This window comes from Gossypium hirsutum, chromosome D12 (genome assembly GCF_007990345.1).
Source record: "Gossypium hirsutum isolate 1008001.06 chromosome D12, Gossypium_hirsutum_v2.1, whole genome shotgun sequence".
NCBI classification, from domain to species: Eukaryota; Viridiplantae; Streptophyta; class Magnoliopsida; order Malvales; family Malvaceae; genus Gossypium; species Gossypium hirsutum.
The window spans coordinates 58,982,680-58,998,042 of NC_053448.1; the positions used below are offsets into that span (position 1 = coordinate 58,982,680).

The 15,363-nt window shown below is 32.0% G+C and overlaps 3 protein-coding genes across 5 annotated transcripts; 1 reads left to right on the forward strand and 2 right to left on the reverse strand.

Annotated features, from left to right (window-relative positions):
- Window positions 1–111: 111 nt before the first annotated feature.
- LOC107947054 (beta-carotene 3-hydroxylase 2, chloroplastic) lies at window positions 112–1,996 on the reverse strand. Of its 3 annotated transcripts, none has more exons than XM_041107465.1 (7): window positions 1,512–1,995; window positions 1,372–1,431; window positions 1,218–1,289; window positions 1,022–1,138; window positions 674–799; window positions 527–583; window positions 112–442 (listed from the first exon to the last, which is right to left on the reverse strand). In XM_041107465.1, exons 1-7 carry the CDS (start codon window positions 1,890–1,892, stop codon window positions 335–337), a joined length of 921 nt encoding a protein of 306 aa, XP_040963399.1. In that variant the 5' UTR covers window positions 1,893–1,995; the 3' UTR covers window positions 112–334. The 3 variants fall into 3 exon arrangements, with proteins under 3 accessions (XP_040963399.1, XP_016737092.2, XP_016737093.1); XM_016881603.2 differs by having other exon boundaries at window positions 1,004–1,138; window positions 1,512–1,993; XM_016881604.2 differs by lacking the exon at window positions 1,022–1,138 and having other exon boundaries at window positions 1,512–1,996.
- A 7,498-nt stretch (window positions 1,997–9,494) lies between these two features.
- LOC107947661 (protein SPIRAL1-like 5) lies at window positions 9,495–10,263 on the forward strand. The gene is made up of 2 exons (XM_016882243.2): window positions 9,495–9,766; window positions 9,846–10,263. Exons 1-2 carry the CDS (start codon window positions 9,530–9,532, stop codon window positions 9,918–9,920), a joined length of 312 nt encoding a protein of 103 aa, XP_016737732.1. The 5' UTR covers window positions 9,495–9,529; the 3' UTR covers window positions 9,921–10,263.
- A 2,304-nt stretch (window positions 10,264–12,567) lies between these two features.
- Window positions 12,568–15,135, reverse strand: LOC107947056 (mitogen-activated protein kinase homolog MMK2-like). The gene is given in 6 exon segments (NM_001327527.1): window positions 12,568–12,798; window positions 12,895–13,078; window positions 13,166–13,498; window positions 13,667–13,804; window positions 13,891–14,020; window positions 14,940–15,135. Coding segments are annotated over 6 exon segments (1,137 nt in total). The 5' UTR covers window positions 15,119–15,135; the 3' UTR covers window positions 12,568–12,625.
- Between the last annotated feature and the right edge of the window lie 228 nt (window positions 15,136–15,363).

The following is a 15,363-nucleotide window of genomic DNA, read 5'->3' on the forward strand; positions in this document are numbered from 1 at the left end:
AAATTATATGGAGATGAAAACAGAAATAAGACATTAGAAATACTACATAAATCTTGAAATTGAATAACGATAACTGAAATTCCAGAAAATCATTAATTGACCACCGATTGATTAATCAAATTAAATTTATTCGATCAATTAATTCAAGTTTAACTAAACTATAAATACCGCTGATGATAGGTATGAATTTTTTCAAACCCTTTAATTAATTCAAAATATATGTAAAAAAAGGGAATGTAGAATAATTTGTAATTTAAATAAAACAAATTTAAGGGGAATTTGGATAAGAAGACTACAGCGGACCTTGAATAAAGCGATGGACACCGGGTAGCCTTCATTCATTAATTAATGTTTTATTCGCTTTCTTTGCCTTCAAATGGAACTTTCTTCTTCTTTTGATCTCTTTTTCCAGTTCCTTCAACCCTCCAACTTCCTCTAATTCCTGGAAAATTAAATAAAATATTATATATGTGCGTATTCAATCAATTTGGTCACTTTTTTTAATTGGAAGGAATTAAAAGGTTGCCTGAGGTCCTAGAAACAAGCCATATGGCACTCCATCGAATTTGTCTGCATGATGAATCTGCTTGATTGAAACAAAACCCAAATTAAAAACATGACAAAAAGATGAATTAAAAAGGAAGTATTATTATGCAGACAAGTGTTGCGTTACTTGGTGGGCGGCAGCTACTTTCCGCAGATAAGGTACATTAGCAATGGGACCCACAGGGAATCGGCGGTGGACTAGACCATCGTGTACGAACATGTAGGCCATACCAAAAACCGTGATTCCTAATCCCTGTAAATTGAAATTTACATTAGGAACAAAAACTTCTGTTCAATTCCCATCATGCCCACCGTTTTGGTGAGAGTTGGGTTGAATCAAGTCAAAGTGTTGTAGTTTTGAAGTGAGGTTAAAAAATATTTTTAAATTAATATTTAAAAAATGAAAACCAATAAGGGCCTTTTTAACATCTTATAAGAAAAAATAAAATAAAATTACCGCGCCAAAACAAAGTCCCGGGACAAATCCACCATTGAAGAAACCGTAAGAGAGCAAAGCAATGGCAGGAAGTGCATTAACTACTGCAAACGCGTCATTGAGTTCAAAGGCTCCCTCTCTTGCTCTATGATGAGACTGCCAAAATGCTTGTCTTTAGCTCAACATGTATCTAATATCTATGTTGTAATTGGAGTGGAAGGAGTTTATATCTCACCTCGTGCATGTGCCACAATGAAGCATGCCATAAAGCTCTATGAGCCCACCTTGCCCAATACTCCATCCCCACCTGAAATTACAACCTTTTAATTTATACCCCAAAACGCCAAGATTTCAATCAGGGGAAGTTTAGAATGGGAATTTATGCTTACTGCAGCACCAACAGAGAGAGCAAATGTGCCAAACATCTCCAGCAGTTGAAATTCCCCACCCTGTAATTATTCAAAACCAAAACCACATCAAGACCTGAACATAACCCAGAAAAAAAATAGTTTTAAGTTGTTATAATTACCTCCATCTGCCATGAAAACCTGCAATGAACAGCCATAATCGCCATTGAAGAGATGCCTAAACTAGACAAGATAGCAGCAACCAAGTAAGTTGTTCTCTCGAATTTCTTCTTAGCTAATCTCTCCTCCGATTTCGAGAGTTTGATTTGGCTGACGTGATTGAAAGCTTCGTAACTCTTTATGGCATCGCTGTTGTTAATCATGATCTCCTTTTCACTCTTGAGGTTTTTCCTTCTCTGCTGCAACACTATGCATACGTTCAGTTCATTCCTTTTCCGACCGTTTCCGAAGCAAACCACAGTAGAGTTGGGTATTGCCGTTGAAGCAGTGTTACGTCGGAACGGATAGATTACAGTGCTGGTGCTTGTGCGCAAAGTCGCCATGTATTTCAATAAATAATATACGTTTAGCTCAAATTTAAGGTAACAGAAATATGCTGCGGCAAAAACGAAGACTTTTTTTTTTTGAAAACTTAGAAGCAAGGCGAGGGGATATTTATGGGAAGGAAGAAAGAGAAACATTTTTGAAGTTTTGGGTAATTGCGGCGCTGACGTTGAATGACAGTAAATAGATACAGCTGTTGACATGTGGCATTGTTTGGCTATTCGTTTGCTAAACCGCCCTTATAATGTTTTGGGTCTAACATTCAGTCCAAAGGTAACGTTACTTATGCTATAGTTAATGCCTAATCGTTCATGGCCAACCCCAAAAATCATATGTGTGCTTTATATATTTTGAATATCGATTTAATTATGTTTTGTATTTATTGATTTTTTTAAAGAGTGTTTATTGATTTTAGTTATAATTATTTGGATGTGTTATTTATATTTTTGATTCTAATTTTTTTAGGATAAAAAAGTTAAATTAATGGCTTTTGAATGGTATAATAATAAATTTAATTTTTAACGTTTATATTTTTTTTAATTTAACTTTTTTTTATTTAAATTTAGCCATAAAATTTCTAAAAGGAATTAAATTTGATCAATAATCTTTTAAAAATAGTTGAATTGTTGTTTTTAACGGAAATATTAATTAAAATATTAAATTTTTAAACATAGTAGCCTGCTTGGTATATCACATGCACTTCATGCTAGTATTTTGAATTTTTATGAATTATTTATATTTATATTTTTGAATATTTTATAAATTTTAAATTATATATTGACGTGTCATATATAACGAATGGTGTCATATCAGCATGAAGTACACATAAATTGTCACCCATCGTTAAAAAATTAATATTTTGGTCAGTATTTTTGTTAAAAAAATGATTCAACCTTTAAGGTTAAATTTAACTAAAAAAAAAAAGAGAGACCAAATTGATAAAAGATGCAAATATTGAAGGCTAAATTTACAGTATGCCATTTTGAATTGATTTGTTTACAATTTTTAAATATACTTGTAATTATATGTATAAATTATTAAATATATGTTTATATGTATATGGTATTCCTTCCTTAAAAAGCAAAGAAAAGAGAGAGAATTAGACATGTTCATGCGTTGGACTACCCATCCAAATTCGAAGGCTAGTCCGAAATTTAGGAGGATTTGAATAAAAATATTAGACTTGCTTAAAATATGGTCCAGGATTAGGCTTAAAATTGCTAAGGTGATTATAAATAAAATTTTAATAAATAAAAAATATATAAAATTATTAAATATTAAATTAAAAACAATATAAACATATATATTAAAGTTTTTAAATTTAGACAAACATAAATTTTCTTAGTATCATGCATAGCGCAACAGAGAGAATACTAAGTGTATCTATTATGACTACAGTAGTAGCCCATGGAATTATCTCCGGCTAACATTTCTTGATTACATAGAAAAGTCGACACACGGTATCATATGATAGCGACATTCTATTTAATTTTTATTCTGATTATCAAATGATTAAATCTCTGTTAATTTTCCAATCATTTAAATTAATTTTCTATGTTTAAGCAATTAAGAATTATAATAAGAAAAAAAACACAACTACCATCCACCATGACAATGACAAAAGCTCAGTTTTGTTCAAAATAGGCATATAAGTGGTTACGTGAAGCCAGCATTAATGATCTTTGTTGTGTGTTTCGTTTTGTTCCAATGGGCCATCCCAAATGCACACTGAAACGTCTAGAGGGTGGCATTACGTTTGAAACGCTCACTCGAAATTTTGGGAGTTTAGGTAAAATATTAAAATTGAACAGCACCATATTATAACATAAATATTATAAGTTATGGTTTGGGGAAATGGGGCGAAGAAGGTCGTTATTAAATGTGATAGCTGTTCAATCACCAAATTGGTTAAATGAGGAGTAATAGGAAGAAAGTAACTTATCCTTGGTGAGGAGAATCAGATAGCCAAAAAAGGAGATACTGATGAGTGAACATTATACATTTATTCCAAGACGCTACTCAATAGTGATAGCAACGGGCGGGGCGGGACAGTCTGATTTGTGTTCGTCTCGATATTCTATTGCTATACTTTGATATTGAGTTTTAAAAAAATGAACTTTCTTTGAATTCCAACCTAAAAGTTAATTGTATATTCAATCTCGTACTGATCCAATTTGAGTTTAAATTTTTTTTATTTGAAATTATGATTAATTAAATTCTTTTTAATAAAAAGATTATACTTAAGATGATGAAGTAAAAAAGAAACATATATTCCATCATAAAAAAAATATAAAGAACGAAAATGAGAGGGAGGCTTGGAAAAATAAATTAAAATGAAAGGGGGAAAGAAACTAGTGTGAAATGGGAGTAAAGGTGGTAAAATGATGTTGATAGTGATAATTTTTTTACCTAATTATTATTAAAAATGTATAAGGGTAATTTCATAAATATCTTGGGGTAAGGTGAATTCCCAGTAAACCCGACTCCTACCCGACCATTCTCTAAAGGTAACCCGACCTAAAAACCGATTTAAAAAAAACACCCAACCTTATCTGGTTAGATAGACTCGAAACCCTTTGGTTTTGGATTATTTTTTGCCATCCCTATTAATCAAGTAACTGATTCATGGTGAAGCACACTTTGAATTATATATATTAATCAAGTATAAAAAGTATTTAAAATATTTTTATTTTTTTTAAAAAAATTCATTAATTACTAGCGTGACATGCACATAGATTATCATGTCAATAAAGTTAATAAACGTTAATTTTTCTATTCATTTAAGGGTGATTTGACTAGAAGCACAACTGTGAAAAAGCATACAATCACCTAAATTAAGCAAAAACCCATTATACAATTATAGCACACCGTAAAATATAGCAGCAACCATTATTCATCTTTCAAGGAAGATCATGGAACTCAAGAGAGATACTTGAAGTTTCTTACAGTTGGGCGATTCATTTTTTCTCATCATCTCGAGAAGTATCGATTAACTGTCTCAAACGTCTTTTTGAAGCATATATTGCTAAAGAACGGGTCTTTCTTAATACTGACGTTGCAATGCAATTGGATTCCAGATACGCTGTTGTTGGGGGAGTTGTTCGTGATAAACATGGAGATTAGATCGTTGGTTATCATGGGTACCTTGGAAAATGTTCGATCTAGATCGAAAATTAATATCAATTTTAAATAAATAATTTTTGAAAATTTAAGTAATATTTAAAAAAATAGATAAAATTATAATTTTTAGTTTTTGTATTTCATTTTTATTTGTTATAATTTGGTCCTATCCAAAATAGATAGTTATCTATCCATATTAATCTTTTACTTTTTATTTATTTATTTATTTATCAATGTTTTTTTTAAATCTAATATTTAAATATATCAAATGGTTTAGATGAAATATTTTTAAATATAACAGCATTAATTGATTGTATAAAATTTCATCATTTAACAAATTTCAAGTAAACCTTAAATCCTAAACCATTTAATATATATAAATTTTATCTATTATCTCTTAAATAATTTAAACTATAATCATAATTTTAATATATTAAAATTAAAATTATCTCTTTTACAATTATATAAGAAATTATTTAATATATAAATTAAAAAACACTAATTAATCTAAACCCTAAACTCCTAACCCCTATCTCCTAAACCCTAAATCATAAAACATAAAACATAAACCCTAAACCCCTAACCCTAAACCCCAACCCTTAAACCATAAACCATAAATCATAAACCATAATCCTTAAACCTTAAAATAGTAACTCCTAAACCTTAAACCCTAAACCATAAACCCTAAATTATAATGATAATTAATTCAATATTTTAAAATTAATACTATCTCTTTTACGATTATATAAGAAATTTTTAATATATAAATTAAAAAACAATCAGTCATGTACCCAAAAAACTTTAAAATTATTTTAAATAATAGTATTTTAATTTTTTTCATTTTTAACAAATATTTTTCTATATTTTTACTTTCAAATTTTTTCTACGTGTCATTATTTTTTTCTGAAGAATTTAAATATTCAATTAAAAATAAATTGTATTTTAATTAATATAAATAAACCAGTTAAAACAGATAAAATGCTTTTTGCGGCGTTTTTCAAAAAGCACTGCCACTAAAGCTCACGGCGTTGTGCTTAATATCTTTGCGGCGTTTTTCAAAAGGTGTCGTTAATGGTCGACCTATAGAGGCGTTTTTCAAGAAGCGCTGCCAAAGCTCGACCTATAGCGGCGTCTTTCAAGAAGCGTTGCCAAAGCTCGACCTATAGCGTCATTTTTCATAAGGTGCCGCTAATGCTCGATCTATAGCGGCATTTTTCAAAAAGCACCACTAATGCCACGGCATTGTGCTTAATTTTTTTGCGGCGTTTTTCAAAAAGCACCGCTAATACTCGACCTAGAGCGACATTTTTTTAAGAAGCGCCGCTAATGCTTGATCTATAGCAGCGTTTTTAAAAAAGCGCCACTAAAGCTCGATCTATAGTCGTGTTTTTTATCTAAACGCAGATAAAAGTGCCGCTAAAAACCTGTTTTACTGTAGTGTCTTTGATATTGAACTTTGAGGCATTTTTGAGGGACTCAAGCTTATTCAATATAGAGGTCATGATTAAGTTATCATTCAATCAAACAGTTTGGAAGTCGTTAAGGCCATCCTTGGAAGCAATTCCACCGTATCAAACTCAGCCTTGATTAGAAGAATCCAAAGTATCTTAGCTCAGGAAAACCAGTGGTTTCTGCGATACATCTCAAGAGAGCAGAATCAAGTTGCGGACTGCTTGGCTAAACAAGCCTTGACCAGGAAAGATGATTTGCAGGTGTTTGAAGTCCTCCTACGGTGGTTCGCACTTTTTTTAATATGGACAAATCTAAAGGTGGTCTTTCTTTTCAGAATGTTGTTATGTAATTAGTTAGGTATTATTTTATTATCACCAAAAAGAAAATAGCAGCAACCACATTCAAATAGGGTACAAAATACTGCTGGTCACTAAGCAAATTAAGCAGTTGAGTGCATGAGTATAGTCACGGTCCAAGTAGCCGAGTAAGACTCTCTGTAACTTTACCATTTTGAACAAAGTAAGACTCTTTTGTTTCATCTTCATTCTTTACTAACTTATATACAGACACTAAACCTACGAACTCAATCAATCAGTGACCTACAAACCTAGTCTATAACTAACAGTAGTAAATATTTTAATTATTTCATCATCGCACGATTTTTTTGTGTTACAAAATAAATATAACTCTATGTTCGCTTTACATTTCTTAAATAAGCTGCTCATCAATGTCTGTGTGCCTTTTTGTTTTTTATTTGTGCGTGGTTCCTATGGTGGATATCCATTGAAATTGTTGGTAGGATTTTAGGATCTTTTAAGTGTGTCCTACTCTCCATTTATGTCCACTAAATGGGTTACAAATTGAGGTAAGCTAGCTTCATCATCGTGTATCTCCACCAGTGCATTACCTTCATGCTTAACTAATCATGTATACATGCATACATAACATACATATATATGTTTAGCTCTAAATTTAACATAATATATGTAATAAACTTAACAAGTTGGGATTAATTCTAAATATGCTTGAAATGGCGAGTGAGTGATCAGAAACGCTTAGCTGAAAAAAGGATATACTAAGAGCATATATATACTTTTTAGACAGAATAAATGTTGAAGGTCACTTCATTTTCAGGTTAAGCCCCACCGGTTGTGCTTTCAATGTCCTCAAGATTCAGTGGCTGCCATTTTACATATCCTTTTTAGGGCCACTTACCAGTCCTTTTTAGACAGAATAAATGTTGAAAGTCATCGATATATTATTTTTCCATCACCAATTGCAAAATATTATATATGCACTCGAAATTCAATCTCTCAGTCAACTAATTGACAAGGTTTGAAATAGTCTTTATGTAGCTTTGAAGCAGGTTCAATTAGCTTTAGAATTTTTTAGTGACCAATTTACCTTGTTGGTGCAATTGTGCAGTAATTATGCATTAGCTGAAAGCTGCATTGCTTAGGCCTACAGGCTTCCTTCCCACCGAACCTTACCAGCTTAGTTCCTTTTTCATATTCTTACTTTATTATCCCCTATCAAAGGAATACAAGTCATAAAGGGGACCAACCAACAACCAAATTAATTATGATTAACTCCCCTTTATACATATAGGCTTCTTTTAAACTCTCCCATTATCTTTGATTTAACCCCATTAACACACTGCTTTAGCTCTTAATTAATGTGCATGATTGATGATAAAATTTACCTAATTAGGTTACAGTAAAACCCCAATGCAAAAAGCTTATCTTAAAATATTTGAACTTTCTTTTTTATAGTGAGTGAGGTACCATCACCTCAGTACGCTGATTTTGATCGGTTTGATTAGACCGTGTAAGTTGCAAAGATCGGCAAGTCCTGGCTAGATGCCCCTCAACAGTAGTCCAGCCGCTAAATGGACCCCAGGTTAAGCAACCATGTATTAAAGTAATGATATGTAGGTTAAGCAATCCCAAGTCTCGATTACCTGTCAACACTGTTCACCTAAGAAGAACCACTAAATCATCATAATTATTGTTCATTACAATTTATCTAAATGGCTTGATTTGAACACTTAAACCAACTCATCTCTCTTCTTCTTTTGCAGAGAGACAGTTCTCGAGTCATTTTTGTGCTACCTTTGCATGGTATATGGTTGTTGGGTTATATATGTTTACGCCACATCTTGCAATCCCCAAATCCCAGAATATCCTAGTGTAAATAAAATTTCTGTAATGGCTGGTTTAATATATACAAAGATACTTGAATTTATATTTGATATTTGATATTTATTTGGTATATAATTTTTTTTGGACCTAATTGATACTGTACACTGTTAAAATACGCTAATATGATATTGGTGACGAATAGCATGATGACACGTATCAAAATGCGAAGCTGTCACGTGTAGTCATGTTATTGGTCGACAGTGCTATATTAACATATTTTAACAGTGTTAGTCAGATATTTAAAACAAACAAAAAGTTGACTTACAGTTTTTAAGTTTAGGTACTAAAAAAAATTTTAAATACTAAGTGTAAGTTGTCAAGTTCAAGTAGTTTCGCATGTATTAACCTTTGATATATATATACACATGTAATTATATATGTGTAATTTGAAGTTAAAACAGAGTTTATTGAAGTTTGAATCTAAGGTCTCATGTGTGAAGACGAATAATCTAAAAAATAAGGTATCATTATTGTATATATATGTCCATATCTACTATATGTGTGTAAAATAATATCCTAGTACTGTAAATTTTTCATGTGTTTAATAAAATTTTTCATGATTCACGTGCTAACTGATGATCGTTGTTTAAAGTTACGTCTCTCCTAGAAATTAGTGGCATATATACACACATACGTACATCTCTATTGCAAGTTGCAATTAGTTTATTTTTCCTATTTGCCATGGCTTGGTAATTATTGGTCAAGTAGGTATGATGCATACGTCATAACATGCATGCACATATACATGGCCCCATCCATATCTACATTACATACACTGTCCCTAAACCCATCATATATTAGGGTTCCTTTTCCCCCTTGTTTGATATTTCTTTGTTAACTAAAAGCTTGTAGTAGTGGAAAACATGAGTAGAGGTTGGAGCTACGGTGGCGGCCAAAGTTCCTTGGGCTACCTCTTTGGTGCCGATGAGCGGCCAAGTGCACCCACCGTCACACCACCGATCCAGCCTCCATATGGCATAGATATTACCCCAGAGAACCCTCCCCCTCAATATAAACCAAGTTCAGAGCAACAGACTGAGAAAAACACCACCAACAACTATCAGAGGGCTAAAGGACAGAATGCAGGCAACTTCATAACTGTGAGTTGTTATTATTATTACACACATATGTATATATAGCTTTTAACCTAATTTATGTAACGGTGTTGTGAAATTTTAGGATCGACCATCAACAAAGGTGAAATCAGTTCCAGGTGGAGATTCCTCCCTGGGTTACCTGTTTGGAGACAAGTGATGCAATGATTAATTCCTTCTTACAAGTTTTTAAGAAGAAAATTAGTGAACTGCTTCCGACAAGGAATTGAAGAGGAACAGATAAGTGGGTTTTTTTAGTTAAATACATGTGCAGAAGTTGCTAAATAAAGGGGTTGAGTTCCCCATGTCAGTGTCGAATTTGCCAGGGTCTAATATGTATGGTGTCTGTTTAACTAAGTATTCAAGTTTGGAGCAATAATTAATGAAGTTTGTCTTTTATATTAAATAGCCGAATTTGGAAAGTGGGAAATTTTCCCATTTCGGATGTTCCGATGAAAATAATTTGTTAATATTAAAAACTTGCCAGTGTTTTCTTGTGTGTATGTTCCATCTGAATTTAAAGTTGTTTAATTGTCCTGCTGTTTTTATTCTTTCTATATATTATTTTAATTAAAGTGAATTAAAACTTTAAAAAGGCTTAATTAAACTGGATTAGAACTAATTCGAGTCTTCATTTTGATGTCTTAAAGGATTTGAATTCCTCATTAACAATACTTTCCCTCAATTTTTTTCCTTCATTAGTGATTAATTATAAGTTGGTCTATTTTTGTGTTTTTGATAAATTAATTAACCAAAATTAGAAGCATTCAGCAGTGTTATGCTATAATAAACTTCCATTCTCACTATATTACTTGCTTTACCATTGTGTGTTTTTGTGAATATTATGCATATGCATATAGATTAAGTAAGTGCTTGGTATAGCTAGCTAGCTATATATTCTTTTACCATTATTATCTTTTAAGAATTTCTTTTGACTTGATGAACTGCCTTTTTATAGCTAAATTGAATTAGGAGCATGCCTTTCTTGATAATATTCTTGTGCCAAAATTGATATTGAAATTAGTTTTGTCATGTTTAATAAAATAGATTTTTATTTATTTATAACTATATATGGGGCATTTAGTTAATTGGGTCAAATTATTCATTCAAAATTAAATAATCGTTTGAAATTTGTAAGGGTTTGAACAAAATATTAAATTCGAAAAATGAGCATAGACAAAATAAATTAGACTCATTTAAAATATGAGTTGAATTTGAATTCCAATAATCAAAGCCAAAACGCAATCTAGTTTATAATATATTATTTTTCATTATTTTATAAAAATTTAATATATTATTCTATATTAATATAATTATTAAAAATATATATATCAAGTTGCTTGGAAATCCTTTCATAAACAAGATTAAGATGTGTAATATGTCTAATTTATTTTTTTATAATTTTAAATATATTTCAATGGACACATGTCATCGTCTTAACATTATTTGCGATTATTTTCCACTAGTAATCTAATTATATATAGTCTAATTTAATAAACTGCTAGAAATTGATATATTATTAGTAGAAAATTTTATTCTATGGCCAAATGTCCTTTTTCTAATTATTTTTTATTATTTGTATGTATTGCACATTTATTATAGAGTTTTTAAATACTAGTAATAATGTATGGAATACTTTTTTCATTAACATATTATATATACTAGATTTTATGGTACGATGTGAGTAAAAAAATTTTATGTTAAAAATATTTCCTTTCAAAATTTATTCACTAATAAATATAGGTAAAGTGGTAATGAATTTGTATTTTAATACTAACAAACATGTCTTTGATTATTAAATTTGTAATTATTATTTTTAACATTAATTTCATTGTAAGTTCTATATGTTCTTTTTGATAGAATGTCTATAACTACCCATAGCCCCTCTCTAACCCTTAAATAGGAAGATAATGCGCTTTAACACACTCGAACCCATGGCCTCTTGCACTGACAATAATGCCGATGCTAATCAAACTCAGACTCAATTGATAACTCAATAAAATACTTAAATATAAGTATTAGATAAATATATTATCATAATTTTATGTGCATGAGAATTGGATTTTCCAAGATATAGTGGAGTGTCCATTCATGTAATCCATCCATGCTAGTTAGTTTGTTTAACGTTTAAATAGAAGGATAAATACATTTAAGTGCATTCGAATTCACATTTTTTATTGATAACAATATCGATACCGATTAAATTAATACTCAATCAACTACAACTCAATTATTGATAACAATATCAATACCGATTAAATTAAGACTCAATCAACTACCACTCAAAGCAAACAACGCATACATTTTCTAATGTGACATAGACTAAGTGCTATCGAAAACCCACACTACCATATATAGGCTTTCAATCTTATGCTACCATAGGATGAAAGTCCAAATAAAATACGATATATATGCTATTCCTAAATATCTCGTAAATTTCAGTTGGTTTTTGTTAATAAAAATTCGCTAATTCATCGTCTTGGCAATACAATGACTAATGGAACCAAAACAAAACATGGGTCCATGATCAATACAACATCCATTCACTAAGCAGTATTACTAAGGAAGATCTTTGTCTGTTTTCTTGTTCATATAGGAACCTAAACTAACATCTGGTTGGGCTTATGCCAAACCACTTTGGGTACCAAATCTCACAAACAAGTAATATTTAATCTCCTTGTAGATTAGTTAAGGTTCATATGACAATGAAGCAAAGTTGAATGATGTTCCTAGTTTCTATATATCAACTTCATTGAATGGTGAAGAACAACATCACACACATATATATATATAGGGAATTCGGGGGAAACAAACCATGATTCCCACTATATATTTTACATAAAATATCTAGAAGGACAGATTCTCTTAATGGACTGGATCTGGATTGAATTGCAAGGATTCCCTCCATATAAGCTCCTTGATGTGATCCTCGGTGCACGATGATTGCTCGAAATCGAAACTGAATGGTCTGGGACAGACAGGCTCGTCGTTGATGTCGTGAAGAGATGCCAAGTACGGGTGACAAAGTGCCTCTTCAGCTGCAAAAAAAGAAAAAGAAGATGCAAGAAAAATAGATCATAGATATGTACATGGAGAGACCAAACAGAAATGATGTGCTTGAAAATCTAGTTTACCTGTGATTCGTTTGTTGGGGTCAAAGACAAGCATTTTCTCTAGCAGATCAACAGCACCAGGAGACATGTTTGGGAACCTAGCTGAAAATTGTTGCTTCCTACACTGTGGAAGTTGTCTGAAATACCTTCGGGCATTGTTGCTTCGGAGAAATCCGAGGCTAGCGTCATCAGGTGAACCTATCAGCTTTTGGAACAAAAAAGAATGAACAATGTTAGAAGTGAACCTATGTTTTAAGACCATGGCTAGAATACTTCAACAAAAGTTGAGTACCTCAGTGATGAGTCTCAGCTGATGAACGTAATCTTTGCCTGGAAACAGAGGCTCTCTCGTCATAATTTCTCCGAATATGCAGCCGACAGACCACATATCGATGGCAGCAGTGTATTCGGAACAGTTGAGAAGCAGCTCTGGTGCTCGGTACCAACGAGTGACGACGTACTCGGTCATGAAATCTGTTTCGGAGGTGGTCCTAGCCAATCCAAAGTCCCCGATCTTAAGGTCGCACTTTGCATTCAAAAGCAGACTGCTTGGCTTAAGGTCACGGTGCAAAACATTGGCAGAATGCACGTACTTCAGTCCTCGTAACAACTGATACAGAAAGTACTGGAAAAAAGGTTCCCATTCAGTATCAGATTCATGCTAAATCAAACAAGGTTTTGGTTGTAGTAGTAGTAGTAGTAGTATGATGATGCTGATGATGTTAGGAAAACGCAACGTAAAGTATATCAGCAACATATATGAATGTCACCCACAAAGCCTGTTTATCCAAACCTGACAATGATCATCTGTCAATGGCTGGTCGGAGCGGATTATGTGATGAAGATCGGTGTCCATCAATTCATAAACGATGTAAACATCGTTGAAGGTCTCCTTCTTCGGTGGTCGAATGATGTCCTTGATGGCAATCACCTGCAAAAAAAGAGAATTGAGTGGGGGATTTCCAGGCAAGATTAGATTACACCGGTAGAAGAATGATGAATCCTGAGGGAGCTTACATTTTCATGGTCCATGTGACGAAGAAGCTTGATTTCCCTCAGTGTCCTTCTGGCATCTATGATGTTATCAAATGCATTACCGATCTTCTTAATAGCAACCTCCTGACGCGTCTCTGAATTGACAGCAGCACTGAAAATAGAACAACGAAGAGGTCAAAGTAATTCAGTCCCACATCAGCAATGCATCCAAATGTGAAATGCCAATTGGTATTTAAATAAAAAAGAAATGTCAAGCGATATAAGATGTGAGTAAGGACGTTTTTTGAGGACTTTACTACAGGCATAAGCAGTTTCATTTTTACAATATCACGAAATCTTTTTGGTCAAAATATGCTGTTGCTCCCTGTATTTTAGCAAAGTTTGAGTTTTTTAATCCATATGCTTAAAAAAGGTTCTTTTTTGGTTATAACTATGCTGTCACTCCCTGTATTTTAGCAAAGTTTACAGCTTTAATCCATCTTAAAAAGTTAAGTTTTAATTTCTCAAAATTTTAGGGGAAAATTGAAATTCTATTAGTTTTTTCAATTACTACTTTCTGTCATATATATGCTTACTGTCACATAGTAATTTGTTTTTTAAGTTGGTACGATTATATGCACGTATTGAGGGAAAAAAATAGAATGGAAAATTGAAGAATTTTTATTTTTTAAACTTTTTCTAAGCAAATCTCAAACTTGAGCACATATTTTTTTATAATATATTTTTGAAAAACCTATAAGTTACATCTAACATACACCTAACAATAAGAGAAATAGTGAATGATATATTTATATGCTACCTATTTATCCATAAACTGAAAATATTAAGAAACAAACAATAAAACAGGAAGCCCCCTAATCATAATCATAAACATCAAGGACAAAAATTCTATTATCACTCAATTAAATTCAACAAATTACGAGGAAAATGTTCACTTGACTAGGATACATATGATAATATCAACCCGCCACGTAAAAGATCACAATCATCAGGGACAAACTTATGGCCTAGATCTAATAATATTATTTATTTTGTGAGTTTGAGTTAAACACGAAAAAGAAAAAACTTACCAAACAATGCCATTAGCACCACGACCGATAGGACGAATAGGAGGTACGTACTTACTGGACACCTCAAACAAGTTACCATACACGTTGTAATGAACATATTTTCCTCCATGTGTCGGCACTCCTTTGATACTGCTTCCCTCTGAGCTTGAATGTTTTGTACTCCCCATTTCCTTTTTCATTTTTTCTGCTTCACCTGCTAACCAGCTCAAAATATGTATATAAATCTTTAAACAAAGAACTCAGACTGGGTTTGTTTCCTTTCAGCGCTATATCTGGAGATTCATTCTTGGCAATTTTGCTTTGTATAATTTTCTTTTCTTTTCTTTGTGAAACTTTTTGGAAGAGAGTGTTTTTTTTTTCCCTTTTGGCTTTGATATGATCAAAAGTTTTATGGTTCGAAAATCCGTGAAATGTTAGGAGACTT

Coding starts and splice junctions, on each gene's coding strand:
- LOC107947661 (XM_016882243.2), top strand. CDS start 9,530: ATGAGTAGAGGTTGGAGCTACGGTGGCGGCCAAAGTTCCTTGGGCTAC. Junction 9,767..9,845: donor ATGCAGGCAACTTCATAACT/GTGAGTTGTTAT, acceptor GTGAAATTTTAG/GATCGACCATCAACAAAGGT.
- LOC107947054 (XM_016881603.2), bottom strand. CDS start 1,892: ATGGCGACTTTGCGCACAAGCACCAGCACTGTAATCTATCCGTTCCGA. Junction 1,290..1,371: donor CTCTCTCTGTTGGTGCTGCA/GTAAGCATAAAT, acceptor TTGTAATTTCAG/GTGGGGATGGAGTATTGGGC. Junction 800..1,003: donor CGGGACTTTGTTTTGGCGCG/GTAATTTTATTT, acceptor TTCAATTTACAG/GGATTAGGAATCACGGTTTT.